The 27,010-nt window shown below is 34.7% G+C and overlaps 1 protein-coding gene across 1 annotated transcript; it reads right to left on the reverse strand.

Annotated features, from left to right (window-relative positions):
• Positions 1 to 28: 28 nt before the first annotated feature.
• Positions 29 to 23,142, reverse strand: LOC115993812 (mitogen-activated protein kinase kinase kinase 5-like). Its single transcript, XM_031117786.1, has 10 exons — positions 23,027 to 23,142; positions 22,832 to 22,953; positions 22,189 to 22,348; positions 22,021 to 22,108; positions 20,423 to 20,485; positions 20,167 to 20,327; positions 19,915 to 19,990; positions 6,606 to 6,671; positions 6,413 to 6,532; positions 29 to 643 (listed from the first exon to the last, which is right to left on the reverse strand). The coding sequence occupies exons 1-10, from the start codon at positions 23,053 to 23,055 to the stop codon at positions 464 to 466; spliced, it is 1,065 nt and encodes a 354-aa protein (XP_030973646.1). The 5' UTR covers positions 23,056 to 23,142; the 3' UTR covers positions 29 to 463.
• Positions 23,143 to 27,010: the final 3,868 nt, after the last annotated feature.

Consider the following 27,010-nt stretch of genomic DNA (forward strand, 5'->3'; position numbering starts at 1 on the left):
GTATGGTTAAGTAACCGTGATATCTGAAGCTCTAAATGAGTAGTATGCAAAACTGCTTCTAAATTCCCATGCAGAATAAACTTCCAGAATGAAGAAGCTTTTCTAACTTCAGAGCTTTCAATGATAAAAAAAACGAGGCAATAAATCTACTATCACAACACCCTATGGCTGCAAGTCACATACTATAGCATCTGTGAAGTCTATAATCCAATTTCAACAGTTGCATATCAACACAACCCATGACAAAAAGCCAGCAGTTTTTCCCTTTCTCCAGAAGGGCTGGGATGATCACGATTATTTTCAGAATGTTATTTTATTTTATTTTTTTGAAAAGTTCAGAATGTTCTTTTGGTCTATGTGGTTTATCCTGACAATGTAAGACAAACTATAATAAAAACAACAATTTAGCAACAATAAATGGCATGACAATTATATTTATCGTCAAGTTCTTCCCATTAAATGCTCAGTTGCCATCCAGCTGCTCCGAGTTCCTCACGAAGGGATGTTCTAGTAAGCTTGCAGCAGATGGCCTATCTGCAGGATTTATCTTAAGGCAGAGACTCAAAAATTCCTTGCCCACAGGTGACAATGTTTCAGGTATAGGAGGGGTCATCCCTTTACCTAACCTGTAAATGACTGCTACCTGCATCAAATATGATAAAAAGAAATGTTATCTAATTACCACAATCCAGTATCTCCTACAAGCAGGCACCAGACAACTACATTGCAATGCCACCAGATACAACATAACATATGCCATACATGCTTCTCCCTCCCTAATGGAACCCACATTTTTTAATATGTAATTATCAATAACCATTTCTAAGATGAACTCCCAATTCAATGGACATGCTAGCCATAATCATCTCATAATTTGCAAAGCATATAAATAAGCACACTCACTGTGCTTCATCCACATCTGATAGCATGGACGCATTAAGTATGAATTATAAGTGTTATTGACTTACTTGAATTACAGTCACTTAAACCTGATTTATAGAGAAAAGACACAAATCTAAATATTGAAAAGAGATCTAGTATCAATCTAATAGGACTGGAATTAAATAAATAATTTCCTAAGTCACTGATTGTAACAAATAGATTGCGGTAAGATCCACACACAAAAATTCAGCGCACCTCACTTAAATTTATTACAACACTTGAATTGTACTTAAGAACAAATTGGACTACAAGTTTCATTACGTACATGCTGCTATTAACTTCACTTTACCACAACAAAACTAGCCACTAGTTGGTGACCAACAAGCACACTGCCAATACAACAAAATAATTTGCAGGGGACAAAGCCAAAGTGGGACTACTTCAAGAGGAACACAAAAGGAAGTTATTAATTATAAACATCAGGGAAAGGAAAAGGAAAAACTTGCACATCATATATATTCATAAAAAAAATTGTTTTTTTGGGGAAAAAACTACATTTCTAGGAAAAAATTTTAAGAGGAAAAAGAAATCCACCAACAACCCCTTGATATACCATGGTTAGGAACACAAGAACACAAGAATTACGTAATACAAATCCTATGTTATGATGAACCATAAGGAAATTTTTAAGAGCTACATCTTTATTATATAAGAATGTAGTATGAATCCTTTTTTTTTTACTGAAAGTACAAATCCTAAGTTATGATGAACTACAACATGGATGTATATAAGAGGTTAATCCCTAAACTAGCCATACATTAATTATGGTTAATAGACTTGAAGTACAAATAATAAGAGACTTAGTTTGCACAAGATTGGGCTTGGATTTGGGCCTGGGCCTATAACAATGGATTAATATATATCTCTAAAATGATTCATCTCAAAATAGCCCATTGTTGAAAATCTTGGGTCTTGATATTTATAACCATAAAAAATAGGTGGTTTGGAGATTATCATGATGCTCTCAAATAATAAGGGCCCGTTTGGTATTTGTGTTTAAACACATATTTTCAGTTTTTAAACAACATTACATGTATTTCCACCAACTTTTTTACCCACATGTATTTCCAAAAAATACAAACAGTATTACTAGAATAACATTACCAAATGGGTCCTAAGCCTCAGAAAATAAGGGAACAAGAACCTCTGTTGGTTGGCTGGCTGGCTGAGGTGCTCTGAACTGATTGTTATGGGGTTGGTGGGTTGGCACGACTAAAGTTCAAAGATTCTTATAGGACTTTGCTGGTTACGTTGCAGGCTTTCAAACAAAACTTTTGTGGGTTTTTTTTTTGTTTGACTTAGTCAGGTTAAGTTTTTGAGATAATTACGCTTTACCCACCTATGGTTTGCCTCTAATTTGACTTACCTACCCATGGTTTCAATTTTGACACTTTACCCACCCGAGGTTCAATCCGTTACTGCTCCATAACCCACCTCCCTGTTTGCCGTTACTCTAACACGTTTTCTTTCAAAATCAAAACACAAAACAAATCAAAAAGTTAAGGTTTTTGATTGCTTAAGAACTACTATGAGAACATATGCCCAGAAAAATCAAACCTAAGTCAACCACTATAAATATCATATTTTCCTTCTCTATGGTGGGCAGTTTGACCGAATAGACCTGAAGACACTATTTAGAGCACTGACTGAGAAGGTCGGTTGGCAAGATGAAGCAATTTGTGTTATTAGCCAAACAATAGCCTGCTGCCAAACAAGAAGTAAAAAACGCTAAGGAGCAAGTCTGAGAGCAGATATATGGTTTAATTTTGTTGGACCTGATAGGCTTGGTAAGAAGAAAATAGCTCTTGCTCTTGCTGAGAAATTACATGGAAGCCAGGAACATTTTATTTCTATGGATCTGAGTTCCCAAGATGGGATGATTAATTCAAACACAATCTATGGTCTCCGAGGAATGAATGGTTATGATGTAAAGTTCAGGGGGAAAACTCTTGTTGATTGTCTTGCTGAGGAGTTAACCAAGAAACCCTTGTCCATTGCCTTAATTGAAAATGTAGATAAAGCTAATGTACTGACTCAAAATAGTTTGTCTCAGGCTATTCGGACTGGTAAACTTTTAGACTCACATGGAAGAGAAATCAGCATCAATAACACAATAGAGAATGTTGTAGAAGAATAGGTGAGAGGAAAGAGACAAGTAGATAAGGAAAATATGATATTTATAGTGGTTGACTTAGGTTTGATTTTTTTGGGCATATGTTCTCATAGAAGTTCTTAAGCAATCAAAAACCCTACCTTTTTTATTTGTTTTGTGTTTTGATTCTGAAAGAAAACGTGTTAGAGTAACAGCAGACAGGGAGGTGGGTTACGGAGCAGAACAGATTGAACCTCGGGTGGGTAAAATGTCAAAATTGAAACTACGGGTAGGCAAGTCAAATTAGAGGCAAACCATAGGTGGGTAAAGTGTAACTATCCCTAAGTTTTTAATGGGCCGTGTTGGGGTTTTATTGGGGTTGGGCAAAAGGTTCCTAGGCTTCTTATATGTGTTAGGTTGTGACGGTTTGTATGATTTTAATATGAATCGGGTTGAGTAAAAGTTAGGGTTGTGGAGCTTCAATCGACATTTGGTGACCTCTTGGGTGGCGGCAACTCTTTGAAGGGGTAGAGGACTTTACAGTGATGGCCCTTTTTTATGGTTTTTAATTTTGGCAATGGTGGTGAGGTAGTTGGACACTCTAGTTTTGGTTTTGAGTCAAAACCTACAAAATGACTAAAATACTCTTAGAACCTTTAATTTAACGAAAATACCCTCGAAACATCCAAAATACCCCAAACCCCTATTTTAGTAATTTTAGAGGCTTCAGGTGTATTTTGTTCATCTTATAGGATTAGTGGTATGTTGGTCATTTTAGATATTTTGAGGGGTATTTTGGTTGTTTTAGGGGTTTCAGGGTATTTTTGGTAATTTTAGAGGTTTCAGGTTGTTTGTGGCCATTTTAGAGGTTTTGGGTTTATTTGGGCCATTTCAAAGGTTTAGGGGTATTTTCATTACTTTATAGGTTTGAGGGTATTTTGGTCATTTTTTAGGTTTCATGGGTATTCTGGTAATTTTTTAGGTTTAGGGGGTATTTTGGTCATTTTTAGGTTTCTAGACTATTTTGATCAATTTTTAGGCTTCGGGGTTATTTTGGCCATTTTTTAGATTTTGAGAGTATTTTTGTCATTTTTTAGGTTTTGGGGTTATTTTGGTCATTTTTTAGGTTTCAGAGGGATTTTGGTAATTTTTAGGTTTCGGGCGTATTTTGGTTATTTTTAAGTTTCGGGGGTATTTTGGTCATTTTTTGAATTTTAGGGGTATTTTGGTAATTTTTTAGGTTTCGGGGGGCATTTTGGTCATTTTTTGGGTTTCGAGGGGTATTTTGGTCATTTTTTGGGTTTTGGAGGTATTTTGGTCATTTTTAGGTTTTGGGGGTATTTTTGGTAATTTTTAGGTTTGGGTAGGTATTTTGGTCATTTTTAGGGTTTTGGGCGTATTTTGGTCATTTTGTAGGTTTAGGGGTTATTTTGGTAATTTTTAGGTTTTGGGGGTATTTTGGTCATTTTTTGGGTTTTAGGGGTATTTTGGTCATTTTCAAGTTTCGAGGGTATTTTGGTCATTTTTTGGGTTTTGGGGGGTAATTTGGTAATTTTTAGGTTTTAGGGTATTTTGGTAATTTTTAGTTTTTAGGGGGTATTTTGGTCATTTTTTGGGTTTCGAGGGATATTTTGGTCATTTTGTAGGTTTTGGGGTTATTTTGGTAATTTTTAGGTTTTGGGAGTATTTTGGTCATTTTTTAGGTTTAAGGGGTATTTTGGTATATTTTTTTTAAGGTTTTGGGGGGTATTTTGGTTATTTTTAGGTTTAGGTGTTATTTTGGTAATTTTTTTGGTTGAGGGGGTATTTTGGTAATTTTAGTGGTTTTGGGGCATTTTAGAGTTGGATGATTTGTAGAAATGATAGTTGGATCATAATTGGGTCTAATTGGGTACCCAATTAAAACCCAATAAACATTAATGTTAATTGGGTTTAATTGGGTTAATACCCATTTAATCCAATTAATAATTGGGTGGGTTTGGGTCTCATTTAAGTAGGTGGGTTTGAGTGGACAAATGAGTTTGGGTTGATTTTGTCACCCCTAGTTTTGACAGATGCTTTTCTGATGGGTGGGTTTGTTGTTTGGCTTGGGTTACCATGATTTGATGGGATGAGTATCACAGCAAAAGATTTTTATTTTGTTTGGGATTTCCAGCTGATGGGGCTATGGTGGTTTGGTTGTGTAATGGTGGGATATTGGGTTTGACTCGGGTTTTTGTTTTTTGTATGCGCATGTTTCAGACTACTATGGTGGAGGGATCTATGGGTCACAGTGGTGTTGGGTGTTAAAGGATAAAGCTCAAGGCTACATAGCAGCTTGCAGTTGTAGTAGATAGAAAGGAAGAAGCAGAGATGCTACAAGTCGTATTGTATAAGTAGTTCTAGAGCTACAAGTCGTTTAATATTGATGTAATTAGTTAGCTAGTGGTGGACACGTGTTAGCTCTGTATTGGTAGATTGATTAGTTAGTTAGTTTGTTAATAGTTTGTTAAGTTTTCCCGCCTATTCTTACTGTATATAAGAAACAGAGGTCCTATATTTGTAATACACAAAATCATTCACATACAATTCTCTCTTTCTCTGGTTTCCTTGAGTTCCACCATTATGTGCTTGAATTCTAACATTAGGATTTTGTAGAATTTTAGTGTGGCACTTGGGCTTGAAAGTGTGAAATATGATATGCCAGCAGGGTTTATTATTTTGGATTTGGTTGGTCTGTTTGTACTCTGATACCAAGTTGTTGCAAGACAATATCAATGGTAAAATTAAAGTATATCCCTAAGACTCAGCACTTAGGATTTGTTTAAAATCAGCATTAAGCTAGAAAACTTGGAAATCAACACCCAACAATTTGGAAAAGTCTCCAACCTAAAATTTTATTCCTCAAAAAGTCTACTTAAAAAACACCACCAGAGCCTTCCAACCTCCAGGATGAAAAGATAATGTCCATAAAACTCTCAACTGGTAATAATCTAAAACACCAATCCCAATCTGAACTCATAATAAAATGAAAGTCTAAACTAATCCAATTACTACATAAGAAATCCAATCTCCCACGAGATAAAGATAATCTAAAATAATAAATTCCAAAATAATTGTGTTAAGCTCCCGCATCACAAATGTAGCTTGATCTTAGCCTTTTTCAGTTGTCAGTAACTTAGATTAGATGGGATGAACATGAACCAAAACAGCTAATGCAAAGCAACAATCCAACCATATAAACCTTCAAGAACTGAATATGATGGGGTCTTATTGCAATATTTTTTTAATCAAAATTTAATGAGATATATGCAAAGAAACATCAATTATTGTAATATAATACTGCAAGGTAAAAGTTTCCCAATTAACAAAGCACATAAAGGAACATTAGGTGCCTACCGGTTCAAGATCACCCCAGGGAAGTCTTCCAGTTAACATTTCAAGAACAGTACAACCTACACTCCAAATATCTATAGCAAGAACAGCATTAGGGCTGGAAGGCTCCAAACCATGCACGAGCTGCAAAAAGACAATGAACTCAGTAGGGGAAGATACAGGCCTATGAGAAATTGATGTAGCAGCAAGAAAATACCTCTGGAGCCGTCCAGTGTGCAGTTCCAATAAAATAAAGCTTAGCTGGGTCTGCGTGTAGAGCAAGCTGTGCAATAATAAGTCCCAAATTTCTTAAGTCCAATATTAGACACATCATCTAGAATCCCAGAAAGCAAATTATAATGGAAAGTTGGCAACAACAATTCTTTCATTTTATTTTATTGATAAGTTGGCAACAACAATAAAAGATAACATGAATGGTTTTAATAATGAACATGATTTACATCAACTTATCAAATTAGGTAGGTAGTCACCCATATTTCTTTGAATTTTTCTCAGCCAGTGGGTAATTTGCTATTAAATGCTTGAAGTATGGAATGAATAAAACACAAAGAGAAAAGCAATATTATTGATTGTAATATTTTACAAGAGGATTCTTTATACCAAGGATTACACTGCGCTATATATTCTGCATTCTTATTGTTAGAGACATATTTTATGTAATTAGCTAACCTTTTGACAAAGTGCACTTTACTTGTAATTGGGTAGGTCTAGGTTGGGTTTAAGACTTCAAGAAACATGTTGTTTAAGTCAAGTGTTAAAGTCATGAAGATCTGACCAAGAATCAAGTGAAGAAGAGCTGTTCATTAAAGCTAGATAGATACTTCGACAGAAACAGTATTTATCGAGATTTAAGAACAAAGCTCGACAAAAGCTGAATTTGTCGAGATCTACGAAATCAGAATTTCCAGATCTGATTTTTAGGCCATTATGAAATATTTGTATAGGGTTTATTTTCTCACAATTCTAGATATATATAAGAATTATTTTAAAGGTCGTCACACATCTTTTGAGTGACCAAATGCAAACAATGACCTAGTTCATCATTCTCTCTGAAGAAGCTATTGTGTCTTTGTGCCATAGGGTTTTGTAACCAAAGAGTTTCTTGATCTTCATTGTTGATGAACTGAGGAATTTTGCAGTCAACATCTTCTTCAAGTTACTGGTGTTAGTCACGTACTTAGATCCGTGCATCATAGGTTAATCACGTATTGGGATTTGTGCATTGAATGGAGAGATTATCGCTACAATACAAGTCCAATTGGGTATTGGGGTAAATGTTCAACTGTAGGTTGGTATTTCGAGATAGGCCGAAGGGTTTGGTAAGATTCCTTATACTTGTAACCACTTGTGATTGATAATAGTGGATTCTCGAAAGTGGTGACCTTAAATTCACCCGTTGGGGTTTTGTCTCGATGGTTTTTCCCATTCATACACAAATCACCTGTGTCAAATTTAATTTCCGTTGCATTTAGTTATTTGGTGATTTATTTGTACTACCACGTTATTGCATGTAATTTGACTAATTAATTAACCTGGGTAATTAATTAATTTGCAAGGGGTCAATTCATTTTAACCCCACAAGTGGTATCAGAGCAGGCACACTTTGATAATGTTTTAATCTTTGTTGTGTAATCCATTGACCCCTGTTTGTCATGGATATAGGACAGTCTCAGTTTGCTACAACATTCAAAGGTTCACACCATCGATATCTCTGTGCCTTAGTTTGCTACAACATTCAGAGGTACACGTATCGTAGTTATTCCGGATCTTATATCTGAGGTACTATATGTTCCTAGGGTAGCGCATCTTGACTACCCTGGTTATGAGCATCTCAGGACGGTGTCTAGAGACAAGCTTATTTCTCACTTTTGTGAGAAATCTTCTCTTTGGGGTGGTTTTCTAAACACCCCTTACTCGGGCTTTGCAAAAGGTTCGAGATTTTTGAACATGGTTGTTAGTTTTTAGACCCCTTAAAACAATTGATTTAACCTAGGTAATTAGCCAAGTTGTTACTTAGTCCAATTAAACAAGTCTAGGTTATCACAATAACAAAGATCAAATCATGCAAAGCAACGGAAAATAAATAACACAAGATATGATCACCCAAGAAACCAAACCGGTGAAAACCTGGGGAGGATTTGACCTAACTATCCTCAAAGTAAACTTGAATCCATTATCTTGAAAGAATCGAAGTTCATACAATAAGACTTACAAGCCCCCACGCTTGACTTCTTATTGCTACCAACCAGTAGAACTTACTGACACGACCACGTGCAAGCTCCGAATCCACGGACTCCTTCTTTCTTGGATTCACCACCAGATACAAGCACACCCGCTTGTGTTTTCTTTATGTTTCAATGGCAGCAACTGAATTGATCATCAAGGCGTAGATAAATCTTCTCCTTGAAAACCCTAAGTTTGGGTAAAGGAAAGCTCCTCTAGATCTCACAAGAGATTTACACAAACCACAAATATGAGCAACACTAAAACGTGACTAGGGTTTGCCTTTTATACTTAGGACAAATAAGAAACCCTAAAAACGTTTTAAAACACTTAGGGCTGAGTTGGACGAATTTGCAGAAAAACATTCTGCCCGAGCTTTGATCGATCGAGTCTGTCTTTCGATCGATCGAGCCAGGTCGAAAGGCACAATCCTTTCCTGCTTTAACTCGATTCCAACTTTACATAGATGCACAACTTTAAGCTAGACTTAAACACTTCTAAACACATTGTTTTGATCATGGTTTGCCAACAATACAAATTAGAATTCTAAATACATAAAATCCTAAGACTTTAGAACCTAACAAACTCCCCCTTTGGCAATTCGTGACAAAACACAACTAGACGCTCAAAGTTTACAAAATAAAAAGCCCTTTACAAAATAATGCTCATAAAACAAATTCAATCCTAACTACTATCCATCAGTTCCAAGTATAGACAGCAGCTCAATTGAATCAACCTGTATATTTCCTGAAACACTAAACAAAATGCATAACCGCATGTGTGGAAACAATACAAGTAAACAAAATAACTTCTTGGTTTCAAACAACACATAAATAAAGACATATATCAATGAATAACTCATAAATATAAATCAATAAGCAGTTTGAAACAAGAAACATATAAAGTACCAACAAAAACGTAAAACTCCCCCTAACATGAATATCCCAACAAAAACAAGGCAAGAGCTAAAAAATGTAAAGTACAAAGTGAAGCACCTAGATACAATCTAAACTCCACAAGCTCTAACCAAAATAAATAAACTCCCCCTGAAAACAAAAACTCTACAAAGTACTCGCCCTTTTTATGACGGAATGCCAAAGGGCAAACAAGATATTCATCATCAAAAGGGAGGTGGTCTAAACTGCGCCAACTTCGCACGTAAGGCACGGATCTCATCGAGCACGTCCACCAAAACTGTCCTTGAGCCGCTTAAACGGTCAAGACATGATCCAATGTGCGACGAATGTCTGAATCATCTGAAGCAGTCGGTGGAAGAACATCAGCATCAGCAGCAGCACTTGATGTCTCAGCAGCAGTAGTACCTGTAGAAGAGGGAGGAGGGGGAACACCACTAGATGACGCACCTCTAGGACGAGAAGGAGCAACTCTCAACTGAGCATCCCTCTGACGAAGAAAGGTGGCACCTATGGGAGCAATCACATGAACAGGCTCACCAGATGGAAAACCATCTAGACCTAAGAAGAGCAAAATCCTATGAATGAAAATAGGATGAATCAGCGCATGCTCTACGGCAGAACTCCTATGAACCTCGTTCAAAGAATGAAGGAACAAGTGAGAAAAACTGATAGACGCTCCAGAAACAAAGGCATACAAAAACACACATCGCTCTAAAGGGATGGTGTGGAAGTGAAAGATAGGCCACAAGGAATGACACGCTATCCTAAAAAAGAGATAGGCCGTCTCGGTAAGCTCAATGGACGTGATCCGGGGATCAGAACTCCTCTGAATAGATGACCTAGTGATGTAAGACATGACTACATCTAATGAGGGTGACTCATCATAGGGATAGTCAGGCTCCTGAACAACCGGAACCCCAAGAGCCTTAACCACTACCCGAGGGGTAATAGTGAACTCTACACCTCGTATCCAACTCCTAACAAGGGTGTTGGAATCATAGATGTGGCAAGAGAGGTTCGAGAAGAACTCTCTAATCAGGGCGGTCGGGGGTGGATGATCTATTTCTAAGAGAGGCAACCAACCTCTAGACTCAAAATTGGCCCTAATGGTCGGATCAAGCTCATTTAAGACCACAGCTCGCTCAGCCCATATCTTACGCTTACAGTTCAAGGTCTCAAAAGCTTCTCTACACTTATCATTCCTAAACAACTCAACCCTAGTGGGAGACTCAGAGGAAGTGGAAGTGGAAGTGGTCCTATGAGCTCTAGTTTTCCTAGGCATGGTGCTAGGATAAGGACCAACACACAGAGAGAGAAAACAAACAAAACCAAGGGCAGACTACAAGTTAGCACAAAACAAAATATAGAATAAAAATCTATATGAAGCATGAACATGTTAAATGACATGATGCATGTTCTAATGCAGTGAATTAAGTCCAAAGGTTCAAATTCACAAAATTGGCTTGAACATTGAGGTATTAACACAAAAACCCCAAAATTTGGAAAACCACTTGATCAATTTGAAAAATATTGACGAATTGATCATCACATATGATAGAATAACAAAAATAATGACCAAATACATCAATTTGATAAGCCAATTTCATCAATTTAACCCAATTAGACAAAAATCCCCAATTCGGATCAAATTCAAACCCTAGAATTTCCAATTTTTCAAAAACCACAAAATTGATCAAATTAAACTACAAGGATCATTATTATAGCATCATAGAACAAAAACCCATTGATCAATTTCACCAAAATAGGTTCGAATCATCAAAAACCCCAATATTTTGAAAGTGCCGAAAATAGCCACAAGAATGCATGAAAAATGCATGAAAACATGAAATAAAATGCAAAAGGAAGGGCAAAAGAGACTTATCGGCCTTCAAGGACAAAAACCTTGCAAAAATCTTGAAGGAAAACAACAAAAAATTGATGGTGGAGCCTATAGCCAATGCGGAGAGAGAAAAAAGTTGAAAAACTTTTGAAAAAGTCCTTTTGAAAAAGACAATCTCACCTTTTTAAAAAACATGTTTCACGAGTTTCGATCGATTGAAAAACAGCCTTGATCGATCGAAACAGACAGAGACTCTATAAAAATAATTTGAAACAAGTTCAATCGATCGAAAAACAGTTTCGATCGATCGAAATAGACAGAGACTCTCTCTATCAAATTTAAAAATTTTCGATCGATCGAAATAGGCAGAGGCTCACCAAATTTTGAGGAAAAAACACAGTTTTTGAAAAACATTTAGAATTAACTCAAAGCATTGAAATTTAAGAACAAAAATGCATGAGTATGTGATGATATGATTTTCAAAACAAGAATTTGAAGCCCAAATTCCCAAAAACAAAAATTCTTGCATTCTCCACAAATTTTCTAGTAACAAATTAATTTTGCACAAAATTCAAAGTATTTGCAAAACTTGGTTGGTCAGACCATAAACACACGCAATAACATTTACAATATTTAGCAAAGAGTAACTCGTGTAGTGTGTGCAACTAGCAAAAACTTGAGATACATGTGAGGTGATATGTGAATAGCAATCAATCACAAAGTCTACAAAATTCATCACAAAGAATTTAAAAGAGATTATCACCTAAAGAGTTACATCATATAACTCCCATATCTCCTAGATCATAAGCTTGCAATCATGTAAGTTTCTTGTATTTATGCCTCATAATATACATACCAATTTTAAGTTGTGTGAGTTTGGCATCAAGCCTAATAGTACACACCAATTTTGATTTTAAGAATTAAGCAATTTAACCCTAGGCTTCACCTTATATTCTTTTTGTGCATATGCTATACTTTCTCGAACACAAAATCTTATGATATGCACTAAGGTGTTCATGATTGGCTAGTGAACTGTGGTGAGATGGTTATTTATACCTTTCTCTAAAAGTTCAAGTTAAACATTTAAAAACATGTGACTTCAAGATTAAGACATAGTAATCAAAAAACCATAAACATCTTTCCCACACAACATGCACTACAAAGTTTCAACTAGTAAAGTGCAATAAGTAAGCTCATCAAAACTAAACAAGGTACAAAAGACATGTTATGTGAAAATAAATTGACCAACCTTATTCTCAAAAACCAAGAAAAATAGTACAAAACACAATGTGCTTCATTTTTCTTCCCTTTTTATTTTTTTATTTTTTATTATTAAAAAAAACACCTAGAATGAAATGCATGAATGTTATGCAATGCAAATCCTAGAAACAAAAAATAAAAAAATAAAAACAAAACCAAAGAACAAAGGTCACAAAGGGTAGAGCAATGAAGTACAAGGACCATGTCAGAAAGACTCAGTTAGATCGAGTCTTTTGCATCCAAAACCTTTTAGATGTACCACGAGCATTGAAGTTCTTATTCACATGAGAATAATTACCAACTCCAGGATTGGAATAAAGGTTTAAAACCTTTACCAAATCACCAATAAGTACCATAGGATCAAGTGCTTAAGGCACAGGTACTTTTGGTTTGTTTGCTCTCTTAGCAGCTTGCAGCTTGTAGCAGTTTGGACAGATGTGTCCAGACTTTCCACAAAAGTGACAAACCCATGCAGGCTTATCATGTGTCTTATCCTTAGATAGGGTAGACTTCTTAGACTTAGACTCTTTCAGATCAACCATAATCTTCCTGGATGATGAACCTTCTAAGGGTTTAACAACCTCACTCACAAGGGGTTTGACAGTTTCACTCACTATCTCACTCACTGAAGGTACAGAAGAAGAAGATGAAGGAAAAAACTTTGTGGAATGAGGAGCGGACACAAAGATGCTTTCAACATAACCTAATCCAATTTTGTCAGAAGAAGACTTCTGAACACTCAGCATTTGATCAAGTTTAGAACTAGCAGATCTAGCAACAGATAAATCAAATTCCAAAGATTTAACTTTATCAAGCAAAAGCATATTTTCAGTTTTCACATTGTTAAAAAGATCATTAGCATCAAACAGTTTAACAAGCAAATTTTTCTTTTCAAGCTCAAGAGATTCAATTTTCTTCAGGTCAAGTTCAACATTCATAGCATCCTTTGCAGCAACTTTGTAAAGTGTATTATAGGCCTCTTGAAGATCTGCATCTTCAGAGAGTTCCCCATCAGAAGGGTTCTCTTCAACAGATATGCTCTCATCAACTACAGCAGTAGCGGTGAAAGTAATGAAGTTTCCATCCTCATCACAATCAAACTCATTATCAGAAACTTTACCATCACTAAGGGTTACAGCCATAGCCTTACCCTTAGACTTCAAATAGGTTGGACATTCAGATTTCATGTGTCCATACCCTTGACATCCAAAACACTGAGAGCCCAAGGAATTATTGGAAGATTGACCTACTTTTTCTCCAGGTTTATCATTGTTGTTAACCTTAGTGGGTTCATGCTTCCTAAAATTTCTAGGTTCATCAGTGTTTGTGCCTCTTGCCTTTCTATTACTATTCCTGAGAAAGTTTCTAAAATTCTTGGCAAGGTAGGTAATCTCTGTAGCAGAGAGCTCATCATCAAATCCACCACCTTCAACATCATCAACTGACTTAAGAGCCATTGATTTGGATTTGGTAATTTTGGGTAGATCTAACTCATAGGATTGAAGAGATCCTACAAGTTCATCAACAGGAACGGAGTCCACATCCTTGCTTTCAGTAATGGCAGTCACCTTGGGTCTAAAGTCTTCAGTCAAAGATCTAAAAATCTTCCTAACAATTTTAGGTTGATCATAGATTTCACCCAAGTTAAAAGCAAAATTAACAATATCATTCAACTTAGCATAGAATTCATCAAAAAATTCATCATCAGACATCCTAATGCTTTCAAATTTAGAAGTCAATTGCTGCAATTTACTAAGCCTGGTCTCATTATAACTCCATCACTAAGCCTTGTGCTTGTTTTCGTCTTTCCTTGATGGAGGATCTTTCCATTGACTTTGCCTCTCACTTCATCACATCTATTATAGATGTGTATCAGGATACCGCTACCCGTGATAAGCTTATCTTTCCTTTAGCTATCATGCAGATCCTTCAGCAGTTTTACATTCTCATTCCTCTCTCTCCTTTCTTTACCATCATAGATGTTATCAGCCCTGGTTCTATCTAGCGGAGTGAGGTTCAGTTTCGACCGAAGCGGCCAAGAGTGGAGACGACCGATCCTGCAACTTCTGCTATTCCATCCTCTTCCGCTCCTTCTTCCTCCGCGGTTGGTGGTGTGACCCTCGAGGCTATCATGGAGCAATTTCAGTGGATGCATGCTGACATTGGTGGTTGTCTTGACTATCTCATTGATGAGATGTGTTAGATGAACACCTGAGTAGGCGTATTGCCCGCCGACAGGCTTGCATGGTTGGTCTTGCTCCTTCTCCCTCTCCTTCTCCAGAGGCGTCGCCCGATGATGATGATGAGGATGATGCTAGCTCTTTCGATGATGACGACCTCTCAGTGACTTGCTCTTTGTCATTTGTGACAAAAAGGGAGAGTAGTTTTTGGTTTAAGAGTAGTCTTGTATTTAGGAGGAGAGTTAGTGTAACAGCCCATAACTTTGATACCTATTTAATTATTATATGTAAATTATAAAGGAGACCTACAATTAAATGGATTAAATCGATTTGGGCCTAAGATATTAAAAATAAGATAAATACTATGGGATATAAAGCCCAAATGAGGTGGCATAAGTAAATATATGGGCCTTGAAAACTCTAGCCTTCTTCCTCTTTAGTCACACGTGTATTTTACTGATGGGGCTTCCTTTTTCTTCAGCCGACTATTGAACTTTGCCTTTCTTCATTGTGGCGTTGAGTTGGAGTCTACAGGTATGATTTTCTCATGCATTTAAGAAGTTTGAATAGTCAATAGTTAGCAATTGTTATGAACCTAGACTATCATTATACTAATAGAAAAGGGCTCCTATAATTGTGTTATATTAGATAAGGATTGTTCAATATGTTAGGAAGGGCCACAAACTTTGAAATTGAACCAAATAGAGTAATAGGCTTGGACTTTGTCACCATGTTAAAGGGAAAAGAGCATTTGTAGTTGTGGTTAATATGCATTCACACATAGTATCAATTGTTGACCAATTAACCATCACATTTTATTATTGTCTAAAACTAGTCCAGCAGCATTAAAGGGGCAATAGGCAACTAGATTGATAGTAAGGCTAGTACATGGCTTCCCATGTTAGATTGAATATATATATATATATATATATATAATATTAAAGTCAATAGATATCCAGCGACATCAAGTGGGAATACTAAGCAACTAGATTGATAAATTGAGGGCTATCACGTGGCTTCCAATACTAGGTTGAATATATATAATATTAGAGTGAATGGATATATATAATATATGGCTTTTTTTGTTAGATGATCAGACATCCATCATTCAGCCTATATTGAGTCTTAAAGGGAAAAGAGCATTTGTAGTTGTGGTTAATATGCATTCACACATAGCCTCAATTGTTGACCAATTAACCATCACATTTTATTATTGTCTAAAACTAGTCCAGCAGCATTAAAGGGGCAATAGGCAACTAGATTGATAGTAAGGCTAGTACATGGCTTCCCATGTTAGATTGAATATATATATAAATATATATATATATATATATATATATATATATATATAATATTAAAGTCAATAGATATCCAGCGACATCAAGTGGGAATACTAAGCAACTAGATTGATAAATTGAGGGCTATCACGTGGCTTCCAATACTAGGTTGAATATATATAATATTAGAGTGAATGGATATATATAATATATGGCTTTTTTTGTTAGATGATCAGACATCCATCATTCAGCCTATATTGAGTCTTATTTTACTTAAAGCTATTCCATACATGTGACCCTGACTTTAGGTTCGGCCATATTGAAGTTCATGAATACCTATGTCCAAAAATCTGATCAAAGCTGAAAGTGAATTGGATAGTTAAGTGAATAAATGTAGGATTTTGGATATATCAATATTGTCTAGGATAAAACCGTTTAAGTGGGAAATTGTGTATTGATGAACCTATTTTTGGTGTTGTTAGGTTCTAATTCTACTGATTCATTGTGACTCAAGTTATTTTGCAACTAAGAGGTAAGTGGTGTTTACTAATTTTGGGGGTTTTCCCAAAACAGTGTTCATTATTAAACTATTTTATATCAAAGAAACATGTTGATATTTTATATATGAATTGATATTTTATAAATGTTTGATATGCACATTGACTATTCGTTTTATGAAAATTTGTGGGACAACCTGAATTTATTTAAACTTGTATGCGAGAATATATCTTTATATTTTTGAGAATTATGAATGGATTATTTTTGTGAGCATATTGAAATGTGTTTTGAAAACCTATGGCAAGTCGTGATTAGAAGCTCAGTATTGTATTTAGTCCTTAGCAAAGGACAATTAGACTGCAGCTAGTCCTTAGCAAGGGACGGTCCTAGAAAAGGGGACAGTGCACATTTGATAACTCCTTAGCAAGTGAGTATACTATTGAGAATCCAAAAAGGAAACTCCTTAGTAAGGGAGTGCACCTTTAGGCTCCAAAGGAGCCATCCTTAAGTAAAGAGATGTAAAGGAGGTTCTAGTCCTAAAAAGGGGATAGGACAACCCTGTCAACGGGGCGTAAATGTTGACCACAAGAAAAGTCTAGGAATTTGTTTATATGATGGTATTGATATATATTTTTATATATATATATATATATATATATATATATATATTATGATGTCTCACAATATAAAGATATTATTATTTTTATGTGAAATATTTGATGACAAAATATTGATAGGTTACAAGTTATGAATTTGTTGAAAGAATTATTTATTTGAAAGGTTTGTTCCCACACCCCAATGTTAGTGAATTCCACTTATTGAGTTATCCCACCCCTCCCCCCCTTTATTTCCCCTTATGGATACATTAAAGGAATTATTGGAGTAGAGACTCGTGGAAGACAACAGTTATGAATTATTTTGTGGAATTGAGGAGTTTATTATGATTTTTTTATGGCATTAAACTTTGTACTAGAGACTTATTTTGAGGATGTTTTGTCTTTGGTGGATTAGAGCTCTGACATTTGTGATGAGATTTTAGATTGTTGGTTTCTTTCATTTAATATTTTTTATGGATTATTCAGATTAAATAGACTTTTATTGCTTATGATTTTGGAGCGTTACAGTTAGTATAGGACATTTTTGATAGGGGGAGTGTATATAGTTTTGAGGGATGTAGTAAGGTTTATATGTACTTTTCTCTCTTTTTAGTAACATTAGCCTCTTGTATACCGGTCTTGTGACCATTTTTTTATGACATACTTTGTACTTTATGTTCATATATATGATGATGATGTATGTTTTTTTTCACTTATCTCTACATGTGTAGTTGTTGTTGTTGTTGTCTTTTTTTTTTTTTTTCTTCTTTATACACATGTTTTTTTATGTATGCAATCTTTATTTCTTTTTCACACATGATGCCTTGATGAGTCTTGTTTAAGTGTTTCAAAAAGAAAGGTTGTGAAAGTCTATCATGCCATGAACTCTCTTCTTGCAAAAATTTTCAAGAGTTTGTAGTAGGGATAGATTTCTTTTGTAATACAACAAGTGGTTATGAGTTTAATAATTTAAGACTTCTCTCATGATTATTTGTTTGTTATGATTTTGTCACGAATTGCCAAAGGGGGAGATTGTTAGGGACATATTTTATGTAATTGGCTAATCCTTTGACAAAATGCACTTTACTTGTAATTGGATAGATCTAGGTTGGGTTTAAGACTTCAAGAAACATGTTGTTCAAGTCAAGTGTTAAAACCATGAAGATCTGACCAAGAATCAAGTGAAGAAGAGCTGTTTATTAAAACTCGACAAATATCTCAACAAAAACAGTATCTATCGAGATTTAAGAATAAAGCTCGCCAGAAGCTCGACAGAAGTTGAATCTGTAGAGATCTACGAAATTAGAATTTCCAAATTTGATATTTGTATAGGGTTTCTTTTCTCACAACCCTAGACATATATAAGGATTATTTTAAAGGCCGTCACACATCTTTTGAGTGACCAAATGCAAACAGTGACCTAATTCATCATTCTCTTCGAAGAAGCTAGTGCATCTTTGCGCCATAGGGTTTTGTAACCAAGGAACTTCCTGATCTTCATCGTTGATGGATTGAAGAACTTTGCAGTTAACATTTTCTTCAAGTTGCTGGTGTTAGTCACGTACTTAGATCCATGCATCATTGATTAGTTACGTATTGGGATTTGTGTATTGAACGGAGAGATTGCCGCTACAATACAAGTCCAATTGGGTATTGGGGTAAGGGTTCAATTGTAGGTTGGTATTTCGAGATAAGCCAAAGGGTTTGGTAAGATTCCTTATACTTGTAACCGCTTGTGATTGATAATAGTGGGTTTTCGGGAGTAGTGACCTTAAATTCACCCATTGGGGTTTTGCCTCGATGGTTTTCCTCATTCATAAACAAATCATCTATGTCAAATTTAATTTCCACTGCATTTAGTTATTTGGTGATTTGTTTATGCTACCACATTATTGCATGTAATTTGACTAATTAATTAACTTGGGTAATTAATTAATTTGCAAGGAGTCAATTCATTTTAACCTAACACTTATAACAAGGGTCATGCTGTTGTCACATTTATAGACTTGATCAAAATTGAACATTTGAGCATAAAAATCAAAGTTTTGAATTATGTTCTAGATTGACAATTGGAACGAAATATTCCAGTACTGGTGTGTTTCGGTCCACCATTTCAAGATTACTCACCGGATATATATACACACACATGTACATAATTTATATATTTACAACTTCATATTTCATTATATCTAAGTAACCAAAAAAATTTTAAAATATGATATGGGAATAAAATGAGTCAAATGATGACTTTTGGGCTCCAAAGTTTAAAATAGGCGGGAATATAGAGACTAGAATAACTGAAATTCGTTCGGTACGTTGGAATAGTCCGAAACAAATTGGAATTTAGACCAAAACGGAGCAAGGAGTTATGTGCACCAAATTAAGGACTGGAATGGAACGGAATTTAAAACATTGATACAAATGTCAATTTATCTTCTTTAAAAATAAATTTGTCCACAAATATTGAGAACCTTCTTTAATGAGGAAAAAAAAAAAGTAGGTGAAGTCAAAAAGATATTTTCTTACCAAAAGTTCAAGATGATGAGGGACTGTTAAGGTGAATCTAAGTATAGGAAGAAGAAGAAAATGAAAAAAAAAATACCATCTACTAAATGTATAAGGAAGAACAACTACATCAAAAGAGAAATCATTATGCAAGATTAAAATCTAAGCACAAGATGATACAGTGATAAAGAAGAAGAAAACAAACTCACACATTTAGCCGTCCCAAAATCAGCAAGCCTGACAACTCCAGATGAATCAATGAGCAAATTAGCCCCTTTGATGTCCCTATTGACACATGAAAAATAAATAAATCCAAACATCAAGTTAAGCAAATTATCCCCAAGACTACTTCCATGCTGAAGAGATGCATAGAAATTTCACGTACTTATAATAAGTGTTAAATTCTAATTTGCAACACTAATTAGATTGTTTCAACAAATCAAATCAAACGTGAATTGCACCTGTGAACTATATTATTGCTATGCAAGTAATCCAACCCAGAGAGAATATGGGTAGTAAACCGGCGAATATCAGATTCTGGTATGGCTCCATTATCCTTAATATATTTTTTGATTGAACCTCTAGGAACATACTCCAGATATATACGAAACCAGCTATCAACCTGCATGCATAACATTAATTTCATACATTGCTGCAAGGATACTACAGTAAACAATGTTGAGAATGTCTAAACATGCAAACTGGGAGAATACTCACTATTTCGCTGCCATAATATTGCACAATATTTGGATGCTTTAGCTCGCTGAGAAGTTTGATTTCCTAAAACCAATAAGGAGTAATAAAGGCATGAGCCAAGAAATCCAAATAAATAATTATAAAGACAATTTACAAACAGAAAGAACCATGAGAATTATAACGACAATTTACCAAAACAATAATAATAATAAATATTTATTTATTTATGTAAATTCTATAACTCAACATCTAAGAAAACATGTCATACATACTCCTGACACACACAGAACAAAGATCAAACCAAACTACATTAAAAAAATCACTGGCCAAACATCAACCAACTAAGATACTTTTACCTTCTAATGAATTACATAAGTTAGAATCATTGTGGATAATTACTTTCAAGAGATAAAAGTTTCCCTTACCATAATGCCACTCTAGAGGTGATGCAGGAGACAATGGGAAGACGGTTTTGTTTTGCTTTATTTATTTTTAAGTGTCAGGGGCAATTTTGTAATTTTCTAAATTCTGGATTTGGGCTGTGCTAACAGTCCATTAAGTCCTCTTTTGGGTTTTATTTAAGTTTGGTTATTTAGTTGGGCTTGGTAGTAAAAGCCTAAGGAGTCCAAGTTCATGCCTTATTAGGGTTTTAAGAAATCCTATTTTGAGTCTTCTATTTAAAGAATTGTAATGCATTCTATTAAAGGAGATTAAATATTTTCAGACTTAAGAGCTATGAAGCTTTTTTATGGTTAGTGTGATGCAAACTTCATTGAGGTGCAGGGTCGGACCTAGGAGGGGGCTCCTAGGTCCCCAAAGGGGGCCGAGCCCCCTGGGCCTATGAAAAAATAAAAAATAATAGGCATTTTTAAGACTTGGAGTTGGTTGAACCACATCAAAATATTGTTGTCTTGTTTGGTTGTTTTTTTTATTGTTTGTGTAATGCCCTTCCACAAGCCCCATGTCATAACAAGAACAAACAACTTCTTAGTGAAAATGGACGACCATTGATTTTTGTTATAGCCTTATAGGGAGAGTTCCTAAGGATGGAAAGTTAACAAACACAGACACACACCATTACCAGTAAAATTAAATATATAACTATAAAACAAGAAATAAAATGTATGGTCCATTAAAATGCCTATGCAATAATTAGCCTAAGCATACTTACGCCTACTAGGTCAACCATAACCAATGTTCACATGTTCAGGTTCCAACTATTCATTGCATGCATGTCTGGCATAGTTTACCCACTGACAGCTTTGTGCTATTGAGGAAATGAATGTGCTAATGGTTTCCTTATTATAAGGTCCAAGATATGGGATGCAAGCTAAACCTTTTTTTTTCACACATATATAATGAGCAAAAAAACTCCCCAAGATATGTTTGCAAAGAATTCCCTAAGCTATGAACAAAAGTAAACACTTTGCTGCAGCTATTAACCCCCCTGTTGGTAGCAGAAAATTACCATATTTACAAATCAAGACAATTCAGACCATGAACTTTAATCCTTACTATAAGATTTCCTTCAATAAACCAAGACAAAAGCTTGATATGTTTGATAACAATATATATAATTATAGAGTGAAACTAGTAGTGAAAAAATTCTGGAAAATGACCTGCCATAACTGCTTTATAGAGACTGCAGATCTTTCGTCATCAGGAAATATTCTAACTTCCTTTATTGCACATGAAACTCGAGTATTCCTGTAAGAAAAGTGTAACTGTACTAAAGACATTGATGCAGGTAAAGAAACTAGCACAAGAAGGACATCAAACATATATACCATTTGGTGGCCAAGTAAACACTTCCAAATGAACCGCGCCCAAGAAGTTTTTCTTTTTGCCATTGGCTATCTATACCTAATGACACCAATATTTCAGCATAAGGCTGGGGAGTGGGAGCAAACGGTGAAGGTGTGGCTGCTCCAGGACAAATACTTTGCACTGTTGAGGTTTCAAGAGATTAATTAGAATGACAATTTATTTTCATATTAAATAAAAAGATATAAGTGGATTTTCCATTCCTTCCCCCACGTCTATTGAAGGAATTGAAATCCAACTCAATTGAAACCCCTTAATTATTTTACCAAAAAAAAATTGTTATGAGTGTGTTAATTAAGTGCATTAACTATTATCAATTGTAGAAAAGATTTTAATAAAACTTAAATATAAAAATTTAATTAATAATCTTACATCTCAAAAAGCAAGAAAGATAAATAAATATTATTTATTTTATATTTAAATATTACGAATCATCTCACTTAAAACGTATTGAGCACCTGGCAACGGTTTACTTTTATTATTATGAAAAGGATCCACTAGCACTTTAAATAACTTCAATAATATGCAAACAATACTTCCTAATAAAAACTCGCCAATTATAAAGTCAAATTACTCACACACAAAAGAAGAAAGAGATAGAAGTACCTTTCAATTTGAAATCAGGACAATGCATTTGCACCGTCTCCCATATTTGCGTCCCTATAGTCGGCACTATATGCAAATCAACCAGAAAGAACCTGACGATACTGTTGTCCAACTTTTCAAGTCTGCGACAGTAAAAGAATTTGAGATAGAATTTCCACCACCGGATTTTCAAGAAATTGCGAACCAGGTTCTCACCCATTTTCATTTGTTCGATCAAGCCCCATGTTTCTTCCCCTTTTGGGCAATCAAATTGTTTTGCATATATCATTATAGGCTCCAAACGATCTAACGTGGATTTGAGGCGTGTAAGAATGGGTTTGAAGTTCTTGGCTTTGTATAACACATCCCTAACCGTGTCATGTAAATCCGCAAAGCTCGCTCCAGGTGCTGCCCCAAGAACAGCCCCTCCAACCACTGCTGCTGCCATAAATTGTTCTGTATCTAATATATTTGGAAATTCAATTAAGAAACAAAACCACTCTACCCAACAAATAATTTTGAATTTTTTTCTTTTTTCTTTTTAAGATGAATTTGATTTTTATTCAAATAAATGAAAAGGTGCAAGTGCAACACGGTAAAAGTAAACTAGCAGTGAAATGAACTCCTATAAATTAACATGAATTCTTCTTATAGTATTTAAATCAACTCCTATAGTCAAATCTGGTCAAAAAATCCCACTTTTCAATTTTTGCCAATCTACAATTTACAACAACTACCTCAACAAGTCGGAGCTCTAAGAGAGAAACCACTCGGCTGATGTGAATCAGACCAAACTTGACGGAATCGAAGTTCTTGGAAACCTCCGCCTTGTTGATCTGAGAGAGAGAGAGAGTCACAGACGGAGGGAGAGAGTGAGATTTGGAAATAAACAAATTATCTCCATTTGATTTTGATGTAATGAAGATTACAATGTGTTGGGTGCATGGCACCTAGGGGGTTCAGCCCTCTTGTCACATAAGTCAAAGCTCAATTCATGAGCTTACTTCCTCAAGCTTCCAAAACTCAAGCGTGTGAGACACGCTGAGGAGAAAAGAAGGAAAAGAAAAAAAAGGCCATTCGGCCATGGTGTGTGGCTAAGAGAGAAATTGTAATACCCAAATTTTGATTTTATGATTATCACTGTACCTTGTCAGTTTTAATATAGAGTTGAGGGGCCATATGTGTGCGCAGAGTAAGATGGGAGTAGACAATTTTGTGGTGCTACAAATAGATGAGAAAATTAAAGTTTTAGTGTCTACGATTTAGTGAGGCAATAAAAAAAAATAAATAAAAAGGAAAAGAGGAAGATGTTTTATGAGCTCCTTGCAAAATAAAGAGATAAGTTCAAGTGGGTTTTAAAATCTAGCCCACTACCCCACCAAGCCCACATCTCTTTTGTGTTAAAATATAAGTTGGAGGAAAAAAAAAAAAAAAAAAGAATTAGGGTTTTGGGATAAGAAGGATTTCATCACTAAGGAGGCTAGGATTTTATCAAAGAGGCTAAGAGGTTTTCCTTGGAGTTAGAGCACATACAATTGAAGAGGTAATCAGATTTTTTTTCAAAGTATGATTTCTCACCATTAGAAACAAAGAATTAAAAGTTTATAAGGTTATCTTGGAATCAGTTATGATGTTAGATTGTTCAGAAGTTTGATTTTGGTCCTAAAATTCTACTTATATTTTACGGTTAGATTGCCGCTGTGTACCCATGAACAAGGCAAGACTTCTACGTTTTCATTAGGATATGTATGTATATATATATATATATATATATATATATATATAATTAATTAATAAGTCAACAATTGCTGCCACCGTTTTCCTTGCCGTTGAGATTATGCTATTAAACCATGAATAAGGTTGCATAGTGTTCACACTAGATTGCTCACATTTTGTCAAAGTTCAAGTTTCTCTGATGGATAAAGTGATGGCCTTGGTAGTCTTTGCACTTTGACTACAATGAATCATTAGAGATGGATAAAGTAATGGCCTTGGTAGTCTATTGCCTAGGTGTTGACTAATTCCAAACAGAATGATACCTTAAGGTTCTACACGTCTACAGCCTTCTTTTTAAAAGGCTAGTGGCAGTTTTATGATTTCATACCAGAAATCCTTATATTAAATTCTAAAGTGCTGCTACTGCATCCCTCATGGTTAAACGAGTTTTGATTAATACAAGGGTGTATTATTGATTAGAATACCATTGGTTAGAGAAACGTTAATTTAGTGTTGAAAGTGTTATTAGTTCAGCAAAGTATTTTCTTAGTGAGTTAGTTTGTATAATTTGATAAGTTTTATTTTTGTGGAGGATATTTAATAATTTCCATGATTGATTATAGGTCCTATTTAAGAGTGTTTTGAGGCTTTTTGGAGGTTGTTTCAGCTGGACTTTCAGAGTGATTCAAATGCTGTAAGTAATTATGCATAATATGCACAAGTTTTGTCCATTAGGTTCTTAGAAGTTAAAAATTTTCAAAAGTTTTGTATTTCAAACTTGTATTTTCTAAAGTTTGTCAAAGGTATTTTTGTATCATTGAAAGAGAAATTTTGACTATTAAATAAAGAGATACTTCGAATTTTAAATAAGTTTTGAATGTGCAAATCTCATTTAAAAGATGATTTTTAAACTAAACTATTTTCCGAAAATAATTGAGTTTCAATGTAAGTTTTCTAAAAAGGTTCTTGTTCTTTAAGTTTATTTAAAACCAAGTGATTTCAAAGTTATATTCTTATTTTTCAAATGGTATTTAAAACGTTTCTTTTAGCAAATTGGGTTTTCAAACTTACTCAAGGATTGTAAAAATATTTATATAAACTCTTCAGTTCTTATTCCTTTCCTAAGAGAGTCAAGCATCCTTTGATTTATGTTCTATTCGATATTGTGATATTTGATATGCCTCTATATTTGAAAAGAAATTGTTAATATCAAGTAAATTATTATATTTTGTATAAACTTTACTTTTGTGATATGTGACTCAAAAATAAGTGTTTTTAGAATTGATCAAATATATCAGATATGTGTAAATCCGCTCACATGATTGTATATGAGAATATGTGTTGATCCCTCACCAGCAGGGGTTAGATGTTGGTATCCGCTCACAGGATTGTATGTAAGAATATGTGATGTGTATATGAGACACTGTGCTCTGATCAATTATAAGTATGTGTTTTCTAATGATTTTAAGATGTGATTACAATTGTATTAAGTTATTCATTATATGTTTTGGAATAATTATTTTTGATATCATTGAATGAGTTTGTGAAAAATCAAAATACTCGTGTCTGGCTTGACTTTATTCCGTTGTGTATTCTGTATAATTACTTACTGGATGCGTGGCTCACCCCATCAATTACAAATTTTCAAATTAAAGTTTAATTGGAGAACAGAACCTTTGGATTGCTTTGTAAGCTGCAAGGTAGAGCAAGGGAGTATTAGGCAAAGTCAATAATACTTGAAGTCTTAAAAGATTATTAGTTTTTTTTTTTTTTTTTTTTTAATTCTGCTTTAGATTTCACTGTATTTTTGGAGATTATTCTAAATTTGTGGAGTTTGGATTTTTGCAAGAGGTTCTTAAGAGTATTGCTTCTTTGGAGTTTTAATTTATTTTGGATTAGTTATGTTTAGTAAGTTATATAAGTTCAGCAAGTTAGTCATGTATCTAAATTCATGTTCCATGAATTTGGGTCGTGACAGAAACACACTGAGTAAGGGCTGAAGCAGAGTGTGTGAGTTCCATAGAATGGGCAAAAACACAAAGAGATATTCAGCCATTTGAGGTGCAGTTTGGGTGAAGAGATAGTGAGAAACATAGTGAGAGTGTGAGAGAGTGAAAAAGAAAAAAGAAACATTTTTCTTTGCTCAAGTTACACACAAGGAAGATAAATTGGTGGAGCTTTTGAGGGTTACAACCATAGAGAGTTAGAGTTTTCAGAGAAAGATTTTGTTACTGGTTTTGTGGCGAGATTGTATTTACTCCTTGAGATTTATTTGTTGTATAACCAATTTATTGTGGACTCAAGTTTAGCATAAACTTGATAGTTGTAATTTCTATTTCATAGTAGATATTTTTTAGAGCTGTCCCGTAGTTTTTCCCCCTACACTAGAGGGTTTTCCACATAAGATTTGGTGTTTTTGTGTGGTTGTGTTTATGTAGTACTTGCTGAAATTTTTTTGTTTCTATAATATTGCTATTGCTTGGT

Source organism: Quercus lobata, chromosome 6 (genome assembly GCF_001633185.2).
Source record: "Quercus lobata isolate SW786 chromosome 6, ValleyOak3.0 Primary Assembly, whole genome shotgun sequence".
Classification (NCBI taxonomy): Eukaryota; Viridiplantae; Streptophyta; class Magnoliopsida; order Fagales; family Fagaceae; genus Quercus; species Quercus lobata.